The sequence below is a fragment of the Camellia sinensis genome, chromosome 15 (assembly GCF_055761805.1).
Source record: "Camellia sinensis isolate YWXY chromosome 15, ASM5576180v1, whole genome shotgun sequence".
In the NCBI taxonomy this organism is placed as follows: domain Eukaryota; kingdom Viridiplantae; phylum Streptophyta; class Magnoliopsida; order Ericales; family Theaceae; genus Camellia; species Camellia sinensis.
The window spans coordinates 7,151,907-7,171,657 of NC_138975.1; the positions used below are offsets into that span (position 1 = coordinate 7,151,907).

At 32.3% G+C, this 19,751-nt stretch overlaps 2 protein-coding genes across 3 annotated transcripts; both read left to right on the forward strand.

Annotated features, from left to right (window-relative positions):
* The first annotated feature begins 6,138 nt into the window (after positions 1 to 6,138).
* LOC114274329 (protein SHOU4-like) lies at positions 6,139 to 11,720 on the forward strand. 2 transcript variants are annotated; one of them, XM_028216238.2, is made up of 5 exons: positions 6,139 to 6,580; positions 7,977 to 8,940; positions 9,510 to 9,665; positions 9,882 to 10,093; positions 11,144 to 11,720. In XM_028216238.2, exons 2-5 carry the CDS (start codon positions 8,047 to 8,049, stop codon positions 11,334 to 11,336), a joined length of 1,455 nt encoding a protein of 484 aa, XP_028072039.2. In that variant the 5' UTR covers positions 6,139 to 6,580; positions 7,977 to 8,046; the 3' UTR covers positions 11,337 to 11,720. The 2 variants fall into 2 exon arrangements, with proteins under 2 accessions (XP_028072039.2, XP_082766440.1); XM_082910314.1 differs by having other exon boundaries at positions 6,328 to 6,876.
* Positions 11,721 to 12,601: 881 nt separating this feature from the next.
* Positions 12,602 to 19,338, forward strand: LOC114274331 (Galactose oxidase/kelch repeat superfamily protein). The gene is made up of 7 exons (XM_028216240.2): positions 12,602 to 14,010; positions 14,173 to 14,346; positions 15,160 to 15,389; positions 16,194 to 16,364; positions 17,521 to 17,626; positions 18,228 to 18,434; positions 18,884 to 19,338. The coding sequence occupies exons 1-7, from the start codon at positions 13,795 to 13,797 to the stop codon at positions 19,049 to 19,051; spliced, it is 1,272 nt and encodes a 423-aa protein (XP_028072041.2). The 5' UTR covers positions 12,602 to 13,794; the 3' UTR covers positions 19,052 to 19,338.
* Positions 19,339 to 19,751: the final 413 nt, after the last annotated feature.

Consider the following 19,751-nt stretch of genomic DNA (forward strand, 5'->3'; position numbering starts at 1 on the left):
TGGTTAAAGAAATTTTTTACCCATGAATATTATCTATGGTATATTTCAGTTAATAAAATTTAATGTGTTTATTCACATTTTGTTTATAATTATGTGTGTATACGCATAAATGGTAATTGTCATATATGTATACCTCTTACATGAGCTCTTACAGTTATATTTTAATTTTGAGATATAAAGATTAACACTTTGGTTCAGAAGTATATATGAATCCATAAAGTATGATGCTTGGTTTAAAACATGAAAGACCTCGATTTAGAAGAATAAAGGCTTCTTTTGGAAGTGTAAAATGGAATAAAATTCCTTGCAGGGTCTTGTCAAGACCATACAGAGGACTGAATGTGGAATTAGCATGTTATATAATTTTTGGATCAATTATGTCGAAATTCCACACTACACTTTATCACATATAGGAATCCATGTTGGTGAGATATTAGTGTTTGTAATTGTGGAAGGTGTTATGTTGTTCAATAGCATAATTACCGCTATAGTTCGATATTAATATTTCTCATTGAACGGGATTCTGTACTGAGATGTTTTTATTCTGAATCATGTTTATGTGGCCACTAAAGTTGTTTAACCCGAGAGTCATTTTTCTTAAATAAAATATTTTCTTAAAGTAATAGTCAATGTTGCCTAAGTGGGAGAATGTAAGAATTTATTCTTAATTAGGCTGTCATTGACTATATTTTGTTTGGTTTGTGAAAAACGGGTTGAACGTGATTCAGATAGATTGACTGGTATGAGCCCAAAATTATTATTGTGATCCATAAAGTTTGGGCCATGGTCATCTTAGTGTATATATTATTTTATATGTGGATATGTGATATGGAGGTGTAAGGCCTATTTTAAGTTATTTGGGTTCCTTAATGGGAGGGCCCAGTAATTGTTTTATTTAGGCCCAGTCCCCTCTCCTATCCTTATTAGAGTTTACATATATCTATATACATGTAGATCAAAGGGTTGTCAGCCCCATTGAAAAAGACAACAAAAAGATTAGGAGAAGGAGGGGAAGAGCTGGTGCTAAGGTTTTCCGATTGTGAATACCATCTTCTTTCAAAGAAGTAAAACTCAAGACAATCATGGAATTAAACGGTATGTATTTAAGTTTATATAGTAGTAATTAATTATATTCATAGTGTTTTGATTTCTAGTATATAGATCCTAAAATCTTACACAATAACCTTGTTTAGTTTTGATAGATTTTCTGAAAACTGAATTTTTTTATTTTGTGTTTTTTTTTTATAAAAATTTTTGGTGGATTTTTTTGATATTTTAAGTAATTTTTTTACCTTCTAGATACACATAAGTAAATATTTGTGATTTTTTTTTTAAAATTTAATAAATATACAAAAATACAAAAATATACTATTGTTTGTATTTGATGATTTTTTAAAGATTTGTTTTCATAATTATTATACTTTTCAAGTGTATCTAGGTACATCTAATCTTTTTTTAATATTAAATTTTTTGAATAAAAATAAAAAAAATACGAAAAAAAAAATTAATTTTTAAAAAATAAATTCAAATTTCTAAAATCAAATAAGGTGAGCCCTCGTTTGGCAATGAGGTAAAATGAGGTTTGCCATTTTTCTAGTAACAAATAGATAACATATATATATATATATATATATATATATATATTAAAAGGTTAATAAGATAAAATGTCATATATCTATCTATTCATCTATCTATATCTATATCTATATCTATCTATACTATATATTAACCCCAAGCTTTGTGGGAGCTCCAATTTCTCAATTTAAATTTCTTGATTTTTTGATTTAAAAAAAAAAACTTAACATTTATTAACTTCTCCCAACTCCCAAGTCTTACCCTCATGATAACACTTTAATGTATTAAAGCAAGCATAAAAAAAATTCTTTGAAATCCAACACATATGAACTCCTTGAAAAGTCCCAACACATATGATTATTATCCTTCATAATAACACTTTAATGCATTAAGAACAAGCATAAAAAAAATTTCTTAACAAGTCCAACACATATGATTATTATCAAAATATTAAACTTTAATATAATATAATAAAAAAAGAAGACATTTAATTCCTTGAAAAGTCCAACACATATAATTATTATCAAAATATTAAACTTTAATATAATATAATAAAAAAATACATTTAATTTCTTGAAAAGTCCAACACATATAATTATTATCAAAATATTAAACTTTAATATAATATAAAAAAGGAAAAAAATAAGACATTTAAAAAAAAACATTTAAAAATCGCAATTCATATATATAGATAATTGTAAATATATTTAAATTTCTTGATTTTTTGATTTAAAAAAAAAAACTTAGCATTTATTAACTTCTCCCAATCCCCAAGTCTTACCCTCATGATAACACTTTAATGTATTAAAACAAACATAAAAAAAATTCTTTGAAATCCAACACATATGAATTCCTTGAAAAGTCCCAACACATATGATTATTATCCTTCATAATAACACTTTAATGCATTAAGAACAAACATAAAAAAAATTTCTTAACAAGTCCAATACATATAATTATTATCAAAATATTAAACTTTAATATAATATAATAAAAAAATACATTTAATTTCTTGAAAAGTCCAACACATATAATTATTATCAAAATATTAAACTTTAATATAATATAAAAAAGGAAAAAAACAAGACATTTAAAAAAAAAGAAAGACATTTAAAAATCGAAATTCATATATAGATAATTGTAAATATATTTAAATTTCTTGATTTTTTTATTTTAAAAAAAAATTAGCATTTATTAACTTCTCCCAACCCCCAAGTCTTACCCTCATAATAACACTTTAATGTATTAAAACAAGCATAAAATTTGTTTTTGAAATCCAACACATATGAATTCCTTGAAAAGTCCCAACACATATGATTATTATCCCTCATAACAACACTTTAATGCATTAAGAACAAGCATAAAAAAAAATTCTTAACAAGTCCAACACATATGATTATTATCAAAATATTAAACTTTAATATAATATAATAAAAAAAGAAGACATTTAATTCCTTGAAAAGTTCAACATATATAATTATTATCAAAATATTAAACTTTAATATAATATAAAAAAGAAAAAAAATAAGACATTTAAAAAAAAAAAAAGACATTTAAAAATCGCAATTCGTATATATAGATAATTGTAAAGATATTAAGAAAAATGGGGTTTCTAAACCCCAAGCCTTGTGGCAGCTCCAATCTCTCAATCTTAATTTTCTAAATTTTTGATTTAAAAAAAAAACTCAGCATTTATTGATTTGGTCAAAATCTTCTGATCACCATTTATTAACTTTTTCCAATTCACATGCCTGCATTTATTAATTTGGTCAAAATCCCTGATTAACATTTAAAATCCTCTCATACAAATAATTATAGATACAGCCCGTGCATAGTTACTGCAGTAGTTTTTTTTAATTTCTTCTGTACATTATGGTTATTGATAAGATTGTTAAATTATTTTTATAAAAAATCTTAAAAAACATAATTTATATATTAAAAAAAAATTAAAAAAAATATAAATATCTATAATTATCTCGTACATAGCACGGGTGATAAGCTAGTATATTATATAAGGAAAAGAGGATTTATAACCCACAAGTCTTGTGGAAGTTTTAGTATCTCAATCTTAATTTTTTAATTTTTTGATTTACAAAAAAAAAAAAAAACTCAACATTTATTAACTTCTCCCATCCTACAAACTTTTTGGCGGATTTGGTCAAAACCCTTTCATAATAAAACTTTAATGTATTAAGGACTAGTATAACAAAAATTTTCTTAAAAAATCCAACACATGATTATTATAAAAAATATTAAACTTTAATATAATATAACTTTCGATGTTGATATTAATCTGTAATAAAATTAATATTTTTAGAATTCTCTCATTAAGATCTATCAAATAAGATCAATATTGATTATGAAATTCTTAAAAAAAAAAAATTATTACCTCTGACAATAACATGCTACTTTGATTCACAGTAGCATGTTACTCTGTCAATATTATCTAAGAAAAAAAAAAGATATTTTATTTGGTCCTTGCATAATTATGTATTTTCTCACTAAGCGGTTTATGAAGCAAAATAAATTAGGCTGTCATTTTTACTATACATGGGTCTAATGGAGGGGTTTTGACTAAAATTTTCAAGCCTTTTTGACTTCTCTCATATCTACTGCCACACACTTTTCAATTTCTCTCATACACTATGATTAGTGATGAGATTGTTAAATTATTTTTATAAAAAAATCTAAAAAAATAATTTATACATTTAAAAAATAGCTAAAACAAATATAAATTTTTATTAAAAAATAACATGTTGCAATTGCAGAAAAAAAAAAGAAAAAAAATTACACTATGCATTTCATTAATAATGCTAAAAAATGTGTTTAGTGTTTGTATAAAGAGTTAACACGTATCCACTCTCAAATTATCAAGTGAATATAGATGAAATCAAATAACTCAGTTTTAATGGCTAACAAATATTAGAAGCCTGACCATTGAAGCTTAATAACTATTGATTAATACAATTCAGCAATTGAAAGGTTTCAAACCACATTTCTTTATCTCCTCAAATATTTCCTTCTTTTTGTTCACACATTCAGTTTAATATTGATAGAGAATTGGACGTGTGGAAAATTGAGAGACATTAAAATTATATATTGAGCTACATAATTGTTGTGATAAAAAATAAAGATTGTCTTCTTATTCTATGGTGATTTATCTGGTTATACCTCTAATTAAAACGTCAGGTGTGTTTATAAATTCGAAATCAAAACTATAGAATTTATGTAAGTATAATTGCTAATCACATTTTTTTACTTAATCTATAATATTATATTGATTACATTTTTTTACGTTTATTTTTTTAAATATTTATATAGAAGTAAAAAAATTGTCGTTAGGGATAAATTTTTTGTTAATTTAGTTATAAATTTTGCCCATACATTATTTTTAAATTTTGAATAAAAAAAATATAAAATGATTGATTCAAAATATGCTGCATTTGTTATATTTCTTTTTCATTGAGCCAAAAAAAAAAAAAAAGACATTTAAAAATCGCAATTCATATATGTACAAATAATTGTAAACACAACTTATGCATAGTACAAGTGATACACTAATAAATCATAATTATGTTATTTTTTATTTTTACAAAATTTAAAAAAACTAAAAATGTGAATCTCCAAGCTATAGCCAAAATTCAAAAAATGAACCTACTTTTCAATGGAAGCCAATACTTAAGCCTCGTCTGGCAAATGATTTTTTTAGCTAAAAAGTCATTAAAAAAACTAAGGCTCCGTTTGTTTGGAGAGTTAGAGGTGAGATTGGGATTGATAGTGAGGTGGGACCTACTAATATTGTGTTTGTTTTGAGAGAAGGGGAGGGGATTAATAGTGAGCTCCGGATTAGGATAGGCCTCCCTAAGGGGATTCGGATGGACCTCCAGGACTTGGTATTAGAAAAATAGTCCGGTGGATTAGAATTTTTTTATTTTTATTTATTTTTTATTTTATTTTTTACATGTGGGCAATTTTTTTTGAACATTAATGTTTAATTTTTTATATTTTTTGTTAAGTAAAAATCATTATTTTATTTGTTTTATTTTTTTCTGAAATTTTTTTATTCTATTTTATTTTTAATTTTTTTTTTTGCATGTTGGGCATTTTTTTTAAAACATGAATGTTTAATATATTTGTATTTTTTTAATTTTTTTTTATTTTATATAAAAATAATTTAACAATTCCTACACTAACAACTATCATCAAAACAAACACAATTTTACTTAGTCCCCTCACTATTAATCCCTTCACTATCAATTCTTTCAATTCTACATCTGAAAATAAACGGGGCCTAAAAAGCCAACAACCCATAATAAAAAGTCAAAGATTTTATTTTCTCTCTATTTTTTGTACATTTTTTCGTAAAATGTCAAAAATTCATCCCAAACATACTAATTTTTTTTAGTTCATACTTTAACCAAATAGTTAAAAAATTACTAAATTAACCTGTTCTATAATAAATTTATAGAATTCAATATATTTTTTCTAAATGTTATCGTAAATTACCAAGAAAATTCCAAGAGTCTTACAATAGGGACAAGTTAGGAATTTTGATGGAAGGTTAGGGCTGGGACTGACATTGGATCAGCCAAAGCAAAGAACAGGGGCAGAGAGAGAGAGAGAGAGAGTGTGTGTGCCTGCCTGGGAAGGTGGAAGGTGTTTTCACCTTTTTTCTTTTCTCTCACTAGAAATGGTACCTTTCTCTCACTAGAATTTATTTATTTTTTATAAAAAAAATAATTTCATTATAGTATCTGGGTTTGGATGTTACTGTTGGACGAGAGACAACCCACCAGTTGTTGCGGCTGTCTGAAGGAGAGAGGAAGAGAGAGAGAAAAAGAGTGAGAGAGAGAGAGAGAGATGGCGATGGGATCACACCAGATTTTCAAGTAACAGAGACCCCATCCATACCAATTCTTACAACAAATCCCTCCCAAATACATATCCATACCCATCTTTTCTCCAAATGTTCCTTAGATTTGGACTCTGATGCCTTCTTCCTCAGGTACAAATCTTCTATTCTTTCCATTTTACCCTTCCATTCTCTCTTCCTTCTTGATTTTCTTGGTGTTTGTTCAGAATTATGAAATGGGTATGCTTTGTCCATTTGGTTTGCGCTGTCAAAAGTTCCAAAACTATTTTTGCATTGTTGTCTAAAAATTGGGGTTACAGTACTTTAGATGAAATCTGGGTGTAGTTTTCGAGTTGGGTTTTTGTGTTCTGGAAAATGCTGGGTTTCTGTGAATGATCCTTTTGACTGAGGGTTTTGTTGGCTTTGTTTGGCAAATTGCTGTCTTACAGGTTTTATCCATTACTCAAATTTCTGATCTGTGCTGATTTGTACATATATACTTAGATGTATGTTCTCTCTATGTGTCTTTTCTGTATTTTTTGTTTGAGTTGACTTGGGGAGTCCTAGAAACTGAAAATTGTTCCTGGTTTTTGGTTCCATATATGTTGCTGATAAGGTTAAACTGTCATATCTCTTGATTTGGTCTCCATGCCCTTTTGAACATTTTATTCTCCTTGAATTGCGGCTTTTAATTTTTCTGATCTATAGCTTTTTTGCTTTCTTTTATTTGGTTGAAATGGGTGGCCGATGGTTTGGTTTCCTTCCAAGATCTGGGGTTAGGTAATCCAACAGATTTTGTTCCTTCAACCGATGATGCTTGATTTTGAAGCCTATTTATTGTGATTCATATTCTGCATTTTTCAGAATATATCGAGTATCGGGCATCGGGTTTTCTTTATTTTATGCTTCTCTTTCTTTATGTGCTTGTTTTGAGTTTTGATATTTTAATTGGGACCGTGGGCGCTAGGAATTCAGTTTCTAAATGCCAATGATGAAAACAATGGTTTCTACAATATATTGATTGTCTACTTTTCTGAATCAACAATTCACTTGTTGTATAATACAGGTGATGAAGCTGGCTCTAACGGTTGATTACTTTAGGATGATTTCTAAATGTTTATTATTATTTTAAAGTTATCGATTCATAATATTGGTAGATTGCCCAATTGATGCCTTGGAATGGTTCTTGAGTTAAAAATGGAATTATTTTATTCCCACTACTCCTTTTTAAACCTACCTGAATTTGTGATCTTCTTTGTTGTGTAGTCAATGGTAAATCGCATCAACGATTACATTACTCACGTCTCTGTTTTTTTCGTTCTCATGGATCATTGAGTAAATGCTTCTATTTGCTACATGTTGAAGTTTGCTCCGGTCCTCCTTTTATGTTATGTTATGTCTACGAGATGTTTAAAGATATTTGTCATTTTTTTACCAAATCTGGTGATTGGTTCTTTATGTAGGACTATTTATTTGGAACGTATTTCCCCTGAAGTTATGGATTATGAAACATTTTCTGAATAGACTATATTTGCTATTATTCTGGCAGGGGTTCTGAGTTTCACAACAATATACTAGAAGTGGAACTTTCCTTTTGTGCCACACTCTGAAGAATTCTGATGGGTTCCAGATTCCCATCCCATCAGCTCAGCAATGGCCTTTACGTATCAGGAAGGCCAGAGCAGCCAAAAGAAAGGGCTCCAACTATGAGCTCGACTGCGATGCCCTACACTGGCGGCGATATAAAAAAGTCGGGAGAACTTGGGAAAATGTTTGATATCCCCATGGAAGGTAAGTCGAGGAAATCTGGACCTATAAGTGGTCCTCCTTCAAGGACTGGATCATTCGCAGGTGCTGCTTCACATTCTGGACCAATCTCTAATGCTGCAGCTAGGGCTAGCTATTCCACGCCAGGTCCTGTATCATCTGCTGGACTTTCTGGTTCAGCTTCTGTGAAGAAATCAAATTCTGGACCATTGAATAAACACGGTGAACCCATAAAAAAGTCATCTGGGCCCCAATCTGGTGGAGTAACACCAGTTGCCCGCCAAAACTCAGGTCCTCAACATCCAGTTCTCCCCGCAACTGGTCTCATTACATCGGGTCCCATCTCTTCTGGGCCATTAAATTCATCTGGGGCCCCAAGGAAGGTTTCTGATCCTTTGGACTCGACGGGCTCATTCAAAGTACATGGTTCCTCTATTGCTCACAATCAGGCCGTGACAACACTTAGCCAAGATGATGACTATTCCTTTAAAAGGAACATCCCAAAGCCAATCCTCTGGGCGATGATTCTGCTATTTGTGATGGGTTTCATTGCTGGTGGGTTCATTGTTGGTGCAGTCCACAATCCTATTCTCCTCATTGTTGTTGTGGTTTTATTTGCTATGGTTGCTGCATTATTCACTTGGAATACTTGTTGGGGGAGAAAGGCTACTATAGGTTTCATTGCCCGTTACCCAGATGCCGAGCTTAGGACAGCGAAAAATGGACAATATGTGAAGGTTTCTGGGGTACGTACTTTCTTGATAGTGTCTAGACGTTGATTTTCCCCACTCCTCACCTTTCATTGAGTGGTGCATGAACTGGTGATTGAGATCTTTGGCCATTTAACTTTCTTACATTATTCTTATATTTAGTTTCTTAGGACTCTTAAGACTCTGATTCATTATGACTTTCAATTTCCAAACCATAGATAAAGATTTTTTTAAAGATAGAGGAATTATAAGAATACAAGGATGTAAGTTCATGTCCTAAATTGTGCAAAAGATTATATGCCAGTTAAACAAATACTAACTAAAACCCAAAATTTGACTAACTTTTTCTGATTCAAGTTTGAGAATTGTGGTGAAAACATTTTGACTTTAGTATCTGATGTGTACTGTGTGAACTATTTTCTCGATTTTATAATATTTACCAAAAATGCATGATTGAGTACTATTAGGTTGATTCTTGATTGTATGATTTGTATGAGTTTTGAATCAGTCTTATTAGTCTGCACTATGTGTATATTACCTTCTTGTGTATGCTTAATTTATATAAATTGGAAGTATTTAAACTGTGGTTGCTTAAATTCTTGAAGGTGGTGACGTGTGGAAATGTTCCCCTTGAGTCATCCTTCCAAAAAGTCCCTAGATGTGTTTATACGTCTACAAGTTTATATGAGTATCGAGGATGGGATTCAAAAGCTGCCAATCCTACACATCGTCGTTTTACATGGGGTCTTAGATCCTCAGAAGTGAGTATCTGAATATTTTCTTCATAATCTTGATGGTTAGGTTATAATATCCATAATTCTTTCTCAAATTGTTTAGGTCTTTAATAAAATTGCAGCTGTTCTTAGTTTATGAATAATCTAATGGTAGACTGGGTATGGATATAGATCAAGCGTGCCCTTTTTGGTACTGTTGATTTGACTCATTTGACATGAACTACTGTTTATGTTTCTTGGCAGAGGCACGTGGTTGACTTCTACATCTCGGATTTCCAGTCTGGGTTGAGAGCATTGGTTAAGACTGGCTATGGTGCGAAGGTGACACCATATGTGGAGGAATCTATCATTGTTGATGCCAACCCACTGAATAAAGATTTATCTCCACAATTCTTAAGGTGGTTGGCAGAGAGAAATCTTTCAAGTGATGATCGAGTAATGCGATTGAAAGAAGGGTAAATTTTATGCTTTGTTAAAAGAGTCATCTTCACCTTCATTATTGTTTCATTTTGAACGAAAATGAATCAGCGATGTTGCTTCAAGGAGTGTATGAAAATTAATTTCCGTAGAACCTCTTTACATGTTCTGATAAGAAAACATCTATTTATAGGACGTGAAAATTTAGAATATTAAACTTTTCATGTGGCCTAAGGTCTCATGTTGGTCCCTTGGAATTTCTCATGTGAATTAGCATAGTTGTCGCCTAAGGCCATAACTGCAGTTTACGAAGTAATCGGATGACAAATAAAACCCTTTTAGCAGCTCTCTTTGGGTGATTCTATTTACATCACAAAAACACCTCAACCTTAGTTCACCCAATTTCTAATTACACCACACAAAATTTAATATTCTAATTTTAGCTCCTTACACTCACCATAATGCCAAACATACCTCCATCTTTACACCCGTTACCTCTCAAACCCAGACTCTACCCCACCCCAACTACCACCTACGGTTGCCGCCACCTCCACTTCTGACCACCAACCCCTAGCCCTTTCTCGCCATGACTCCGGCTTCCCCAGCCCCTTCCCCCCACTGTGGCGGTCCCCTATCTAGCCAGCCCCCTATCCCCCCACCACCGCAAACCCCCTCCCTAAATCTGGGTTTTAGGAAAGGAGGAGGGGTGGTAGAAGAGGGAAGGAGCTGGGGGGTGGTGGCGGCTGCTGATGGGGGTGGCGGTGAGTGGCTACAGTGGTGGTGGACTGGTGGAGAAGGTGGGGGGAAGTGGTGTGTAACAAGAAATTTGGGTTTTGGATTTTTTGAGTACTTTTTGGTAATTTTAAGCAGGGATAAAATTGTAATAAAAAGAGAAAAATGGGAGTCTCAAGGAGTGTGTTTTTTTTTTTTTTTTTTTTTTTGTGGTTGGTAAATAGAATCTCCCCCAGCTCTTTTCATTTTTATATCTTCTTTTGCCAAGTTGTTAGTTTGCTTTGCATGCATCAAGTTTTGTATTGTGGTGTGGTGTGGTGTGTTGACCTTGTGGATTGCCATTTGTGCTTTGGTAGGTACATCAAAGAAGGAAGCACGGTAAGTGTAATGGGAGTGGTTCAGAGGAATGATAATGTGCTTATGATTGTCCCTCCACCCGAGCCATTGACCACAGGTTGCCAATGGGCTAAATGCATCCTTCCTGCTAGCCTCGAGGGTATTGTATTGAGATGTGAGGATGCATCAAAGATCGATGTTATACCAGTGTAATAGTGCGTGTTGTCACAAAGCACTTTCAGGTATTGCTTCATGAAAATTAGTTTGTTCTCTTCCTAATATATAGATGGTGGTTGTGGTTGTTTGTAACAGTGATGATGATCAGTGGTATAGTTGTTGTGGAGGCCTAATTGTATTTGATATTTACTTTTGTGTATAGCTGTTATTAGGGTATGTTTTCGTTGTTGTTTCTAAAAATAGAGCTTGAAAGGTTTTGTAATGGGGATGGTTGGGATTATTGTATGCCATGGTGAAATTTACATGTTTGAGGAGGAGATTTGTTCGTTTTATGTTAACTGGGGAAAACACGCTGTTGTATTGGGTGTATTGTGTTTTAATTAGAACTCAGTGCTTCGGCTTGTGGCCTCTTTATACTCACATTTTTGTTATTATTCATGTTTTACATTATATTGATTTGTGCTTTATGCCGTTTGATAAAATTTACAGTATACTGTTTTTTGTTCACAGAAAAAGTTATATATGTAGTTGGGAATGCCAAGGATGTCCATAGTTGGGAACTCCTAAAGCTAGATGTTATGGTTGGGATTTCCTAAACTAAAATTTTTAATTTAATTTTTTTTTTTTTATACTTTCTTTGTAACGCAATTTGGACGACGCAGATAGCATTGGCTTTTTATGTTGAGGATATAAATTCAAAATTATTCTTCGGTTGTAACGATTTAAATTGATATTTAAAAATTCATATTGATGTTAAAGCAGGCAACTTAGCTGATAGTATTATATATTTGTATGTGTTTAATTCTCTTAAGTTATGAATGAGAGAGAGTTTGAGCAGACGATTGGAATTACCGTCGCACCGCAGCAGATGATAATTAAATTCAGATGATAATTAAATTTAAATTTGAATTTGAATTTGAATTTAAATTATTATGCCATAGTGCATTGAGGATTTTTAGAGCAGCGGTGAAAGGTAAGGTTTTAAATGATTCAGTTGACACTTTTTAATTGCCATTTGCATCAATTTCAACTTAGCGCAAGTACATGGTCAGTCAATTACATGTGCTACTCATAATTTTGTAATGATTATTGAACCACTACTTACATTACATTAGAGTATCTTTGTAGGTGGAACGTACTGTTATGCTGCGTTTGGTTGGGGGATTTGTGGAGGAATTTGAAAAGGGAAATGGAAAAGGTAGGTGAAATGTGAATAAATCATGCCTATATTTCACATAGTTTCACACACCTTTTCCTTTTCCTTTTCTAAATCCCTCCCCAAATTCCCTAACCAAACACAGCATTACTGTGGTTTAAGGGGGAGATTTTTTTACAAATCAGTGAATAAATATAGTATTTTAATTATTAAAATATATTAATTTTTATTTATTATTATTTTTTTCTGTCACCACTGTCCCGTCATTTTCCCTTTGATTAACAGCCAAAAAATATTTTTAAAAGGGGACTAAAATATGAATTTATTTATTTTATCTAGAAACAAAAAAACTCAAAGATAAATTAATAAATAAATTCAAGGATAAATATAGTATTTATTTTTTATTTTATTTTTTGGGTTAAGCTGATTGTTTCAAATAAAAAATCTCTTACCGTGCAAGCTAATCAGGTCTTGTCATGTAAAAAAAATAAAATCATTGTTATGATAATTCAAAGAGTGTATGTTTAAAGTTAAAATAAAATCAGCATGCTTGGTTATCATTTTTTAAAAATACTTTTCAGAAAATTTTATTTTATTATTTTTTGTGTTTTTTTGTTTTTATTGATTTTTTTTAATATTTTGAGCAATTTTTTTAATTTTTAGACATACCTAACAAATACATACTTAAAAAGTACCTAAAAAAAAAAAATTGAAAAAAATCTTTTAAAAATTCACTAAATACCAAAAGTACAAAAAAAATATAAAAATTTAGTACATTTTTTGTATTTTTATGTATTTATTAATTTTTAAAAATATTTTTTCACAAATTTTTTACTTTTTAGATACATCTAAGTAAGGTGTATCTAAAAAAGTAAAAAAAATATTTAAAATTTTAAAAACATTCATTAAAAACAAAAAAATACGAAAATCAAAAAACTCAATTTTAAAAAAACTTAACTCAAAAAATTCAAACCAAACATACTGATTACTTTTATTTTAGAAGTTGTGATTTTAAAATTATTTTATTTTATTTTTAATTAAAATTGTTGAAATCTATACTATTTATTATTATATTGCAATAAAAAAAACGACCTAACAAAACCATTCCTGATTCCTGAAGCATATTGCAAATTGGGCTCACTATGCGGTTCTCAGTGCACCGACAAAGAAGAGTATAAATACTGTTGGGCTGGGCTGGGCTGGGCTGGGGTGGCCTGTCTCTCTCTCTCTCTCTGACTCTCTTCTCCGACGACGAGGACAACAGCGAAAAGCGATCTCTCTCTCTCTCTCTCTCTCTCTCTCTCTCTCTACATTGTTATCTTGTTTGGATCCGATGAGATGGGAAGGGCAACAACAGTCGGAAAACACAAATCGACCAAGTTTGTGTTGATTTGCGTGGCTCTTCTCGGAGCTGCCCTCTTCGCAGATCTCTTTTGGGCTTCTTCTTCTTCTTCTTCCTCCTCTTCTCCCTACCTTTCCATTTCATCCGATTGGCCTATCCAAAATTCCGACAAATTCATCGTTCCCCCTCTCCATAACACCACAAAATCAAAGGTACCACTCACTTTCCCACTTCAATTCTTGTCATTTGTTATTTTTACTTTGCTTAATTCATGAAAATTCTACACATATTGCATGATTAACATGATTATGGGTTGGTTTCCACTGCAAAGTTGGGTTTTTAGTGTTTTCTTGATTGATTGAACAATTGGGCAGGATAACAAGGATACTGTGCCTGGGAGATTCTTGTCAGCAACTTTTGCTGATTTACCCGGTCCGGAATTAGAATGGGAGAAGATGGCAACTGCACCGGTGCCGCGTCTTGATGGGGCTGCCATTCAGATCAAGAATCTCCTCTATGTGTTTGCTGGATATGGAACCATTGACACTGTGAGAAATCTTTACCACCTCTTGTTTCTTGTTTTCAATAATGCTTTAGCTTCTTCGGCTACAACATATCTTTGTGAATTGCCTTGTGTTCAATTTATGTTTTTGTTGATATAATCACGTCATGACCAATCTTTTAAAAATTGATCAATATTATTAAATGAGATACGAATGTTTAAATAAAAACCTAACAATGTCAAGATCTCATGAGTTACCAAATAAAACACTCAATAGTCATGAAGATTTTACTTCATATCCGTGCCTAAGAGCATCTCCAATGCTTGCCCTCTCTCTCTCTCTCTCTCTCTCTCTCTTTTGTTTCTTCATCAAATTTGAGTGAAAATTTGGTTGAAAGCTTCATATGGCATGGAACACTCCAATCCATACTCTCTCTCTCCACCCATCACATCTTTTTGAAAAATTCCAAACGTATCATAAAAACCTGTTTTAATCATTTTTGATGAAAGAAATCATCTCCATTTCTTGATCCTTTTAATATTTCAACAAACTTGAGTAACAATATGACTGTTGGAAATTTGGCCAAGGATTTGGTTCATCCTTGATTAGGTGAAAATTTTGCCTATCCCTTGATTTTATAAAAGTTTGATGAAATGATTGGAGCTCTGATCGAATTCAAATTTAATGAAAGAATTGGTGAAGGATTGAAGATGCTCTAATGCAATTTGCCAATGTGAACACTTGGAAGTTAACCATATGTTACTGATTAGGATAAGTGAACCAATCATTTGGAGTTGTTTCCTAACTCGTTAGGCTGACAAGCCATGTTAATTTCCAGTTATTCATATGTCTGTATAGGTACATTCTCATGTCGATATATACAATTTCACAGACAATACATGGGGAGGGCAGTTTGACATGCCAAGAGAAATGGCTCATTCGCATTTGGGTATGGTAACAGATGGGAGATACATTTATGTGGTCACTGGACAATATGGTCCACAATGTAGAGGACCTACAGCGCGCACTTTTGTTCTGGATACTGAAACAAAGCAATGGCAAGATATGCCCTCCTTACCCGTGCCTAGGTATGTTGATATCCGGTGGTGATTTTAATTTTTAATTGGTTTGCTGATTATTTTAAGTACAAACTCGCATTTCCCCTTTCCTCTTTCCCATTCCATGGTAGTATTTTCATTTCTGTTCTGAAACATACTTTTGACTTCCTTCTATTTATTGTGATGAAATGAATGTTATATTCTTCGCATATTGATATTGATTCTGACCACATGCCGCTTGCCTGTATTCTTGTTATGATTGCATTTAATGCAAAGTATGTGGTTGCAGTTCATTCCTGCTTCATTATATATAAACATATAATACGTACTTATCATGACTAGTGTACAGAAATAAAAAGGTAAAGAAGGAAGAAGCAAAAATTATGGTTCGAACTCACCAATGCAATTGTAAATAGTTTAGATGTTAATTTATTAATAATGGTGTGCACATTACATGCTTTTCTTCAATAAAAGCATTTCTATTCCTTTGATGTTGCATTATTATTTTTTTTTGTTTGAGTTACATGACTTTGATATCTTCACTGATGGCTCTATGGAGATATTCACCCTATTATATTGTGTTGTCTATGTAGCCTTCGAGTGCCTCAATATAGAGAGATATTGGTTATGAGTTGTTTGTGTTTTGTTAAATGGTATTTGTGCAAATATTTATTATAGATTTTGAGGAATGTCTTTGTGCATTGATATATAGTTTTATTTTCTTCTTTTTCTTCATGGAATGGATGCACTTGCATTTGGATATGTGTATGGACACGACAAAATGTCCACTGCCTTGTTATTGCATGAACAAAATGTGTTAACTTGATATTTTAGGTATGCACCGGCAACCCAACTTTGGAAAGGTAGACTACATGTGATGGGTGGCAGCAAAGAGAATCGACACACACCAGCATTAGAGCATTGGAGTCTTGCAGTGAAGGATGGAAAAGCTGTAGAAAAGGAGTGGCGTAATGAAATACCCATACCCCATGGTGGACCTCATAGGTTTGTTGACTGTCTTCTTGTGAAAACTAGTTATATTATCAGCAAATTGTAAGAATCTTATTCAGATAGATGCATGAATTTAATTGTTAAATAATGACCAGTATCCTGAAAGTGATAATGTGAAATGCAATTGTCAATTTTTTGTTTTTGTAATTTTTCTAATATCGATAAGATGGACTAAATGACTACCAAAAATCAAATACTTAGGCTATGTTTGGTTCATGGATTTAGGAAAAGATTTGGAAAGGGAAAGGAAAAAGGTAGGTGAAATGTGAATGAAATATAACTACTTTTCACGCATCTTTTCCATTTCCTTTTCCAAATTCCTCCCCAAATCCATGAATCAAACACAGGTTTACTGCCAAAAGATGTAGAAAATGAATGATAAAATGAGTATGTTGTCTATCCTGATATTCTTCTAAGCTTTCATTTCTACCATCATTAATGATGAAATGACTGTTTTATTTGTCCTGATATTCTTCCACTCTTAATTTCTACTTATTTATCCTGATATTCTTTCATACTTAATTTCTACCGTTTGCTTAAGTGCTACATTGTTGCTAAAGCAATTGTTGCACTAATTTTCTTGATGAATGGACATCTTTTCATTTAACTTCAGATGGGTGTTTTGTTAATACAACTTACAGTAATAAAGTTAAGATTTTCTTCCATATCCAGGTCAGTTGTTCACCAATTTGTTTTCTTCTATTGTCTGCAACTGGTCTGTTTGTAGTTCTGGGATCTTCTTGGACTTTGCTTCCTTAATTTTCTCATTTCAAGTTCATTTTTTCTGTCCGGCTAGTTTCTCATATTTATTTTGTACCTGAATTGAATCTATTGATGGATCTTCTTTTGGACCCCATCAGAACATCTAAGCTTGTTTTCATTGAAATTTACTTCAGCCACTGATCCTACAATTCTGTGTGGTCAAAGTTCTAATACCTCGGACTGCCAAGTTTATTTTTTATTATTATTCTCCATGTTTTCTTAAGTTATTGTTGCGCTTCTTTCAAGTGATTAACTTGACACAGATGTCAGGAATATTGAAACAGAGGTCAAAAAAATTTATTTGCATTGCATGGATTTGTGAATGTCACTTTTCTATTGGGACCGAGACGCTACAATCCTTTTATTGATCATTTTTACTTTCATGTAGGGCTTGTATTGTTGTCGATGATCGTTTATACATTATTGGTGGACAAGAGGGTGATTTTATGGCCAAACCTGGCTCACCTATTTTCAAGTGCTCTCGCAGGAATGAGGTAATATGATTGGTATGTTTGCAATGAATATTGACCGATGATTAAGTATGTAAGGCTTTATCACTTGAGCATGCTTTTGGGTTCTTTTTTCATCGTCCCTGGGTTGCCATGATGTAAACAGGACATATTCTTCTTATACATAATTGACGCAGAAATCTAGGTACTAACCTACTATATCATATGGAAGTTCCTTTTGACTTGTTCAAGATGATTATTTTCAAACAAATGAAAGTAAATGCTGCTTTTGCATCAGAATTCCATTTTTATTGTTTGTCTTTTTGTTGCTATGTGACCTATGGTCAGCATTATCTAGTTTTCATGTTGTCCTATGATGGAAGCACATTGTGCCGAATGATCAGGGAAGATAGTAAGATCAGGTACAAATGCAAACCCAAGTTCCTTTACAGTTTTTGATTGTCTTTATGTTTTGTACTGAATTTCGAAAACCTAAATAGATTAATGAAATAATATATGGATGTTTTTATGGATACATCTATTTTCGTTTATGTTATAGGCTTTTACCATTCCCCTAATGTCGAAGAAAGACTTCCGGTGATATGCATTTAGGCTTCATTATGACTTGAGTTCTTGACTGTTACAGGTTGTATATGCCGATGTTTATATGCTAGATAATGAGATGAAGTGGAAAGCATTACCTCCCATGCCAAAGCCTGATTCCCATATAGAGTTTGCTTGGGCAATTGTCAATAATTCTATCGTCATTGTTGGAGGTACGACAGACAAGCATCCAGAAACCAAAAGGATGACGCTGGTTGGAGAAGTGTTCCAATTTAATTTAGATACACTGGTAATGTTTCTTTATCATCTATGCATTTTAAATATTGTAGATGAACTAGTACTTGGTTTTGAAATACTCATTTACTTTTGCACCTTGGGGGGCTGCAATATGTAACTGGCTGCTTCCTTATTGCTTAAGCTACCTTTGCTTACTTGTTCAAACCATTGAATTTGAATTGTTGGCTTATAATAGGGCCTCATAAGTTCCTATTCTGCTACATGCCAACATTTGGGTTTTCTTTTCCTTCTTATTTCAATTTTTTTGCCAAGTGAAATAAGGTCCAGGCATATTGATTGGAATTCTCATTCTCTGTCAGAAAAAAAAATTGTTCTTTTGAACACGATAATTTTGCACATGCGATATGTTTAACTCGCATTGAGAGTGTTTCTCTGCCATGACACTTGTTGCCGATTCCTTGTGTGTCCTTAATGGTCATCGCGGTTTGTGAATGATTGCAGAAATGGTCGGTGGTTGGAAAACTTCCTTATCGTGTGAAAACCACTCTAGTCGGGTTTTGGAATGGATGGTTGTATTTCACATCAGGCCAGCGAGACAGGGGACCAGATGATCCAGCACCAAAGAAAGTCATTGGAGAGTTGTGGAGAACTAAATTGCACTTGTTGTGACCAACTGATTGCCAGGATAATCGATTATTAGCACATAACCGAATCAAAATGTATGTTTGTTGCTTGCTTGTCTAATTTTTCTTTTTTGACTCCAATCAATTGTTTATTTCTCCTCTCTTTTTTTTTTTTTTTTTTGTGCCATTTTCTTGGAGGGAGGTAGGCAGTTTTATCAATGGTTTCTTAGCTTGCAACCCTTGTGTAGTTTTTGTATGACCATGGCTACTATCTTATAGGGATACAAATATATCAAATATGCCACCCACAAATATTCTAAAGGGGTGTTGAAATGTGGTGCTCTCTCTGTCTCTGTCTCTCTCTCTCTCTCTCTCGTGTGATGAAATGTGTGCTTCTCACAGGTCAGGTGATGCACCTGTGTAGATTGAGGATGTTGTGTGAATATACAAAGATCAGGGCAAACACATTTTGCTGGTTGTCTTGTGATGATGATTACTTGAGAGCACAATCTGATGATCTGGTGGTGCATAGGAAGAACTGGTTCCAATATGCTCTTTGTGGCGCGGGATTATCTGTCTCATAATCTTTTGGTCATTGATTTTGATAATATGACAATATGTGATGGTTATGAGACACACAACGAGATAGATGATCTCTTCTCGGTGTTGGCTTGCCTTGGTCATACCATTGGCATTGATGCGTTTATTAATAGAGAAATTTTACTCTGCGGCTCAAACCATATCAC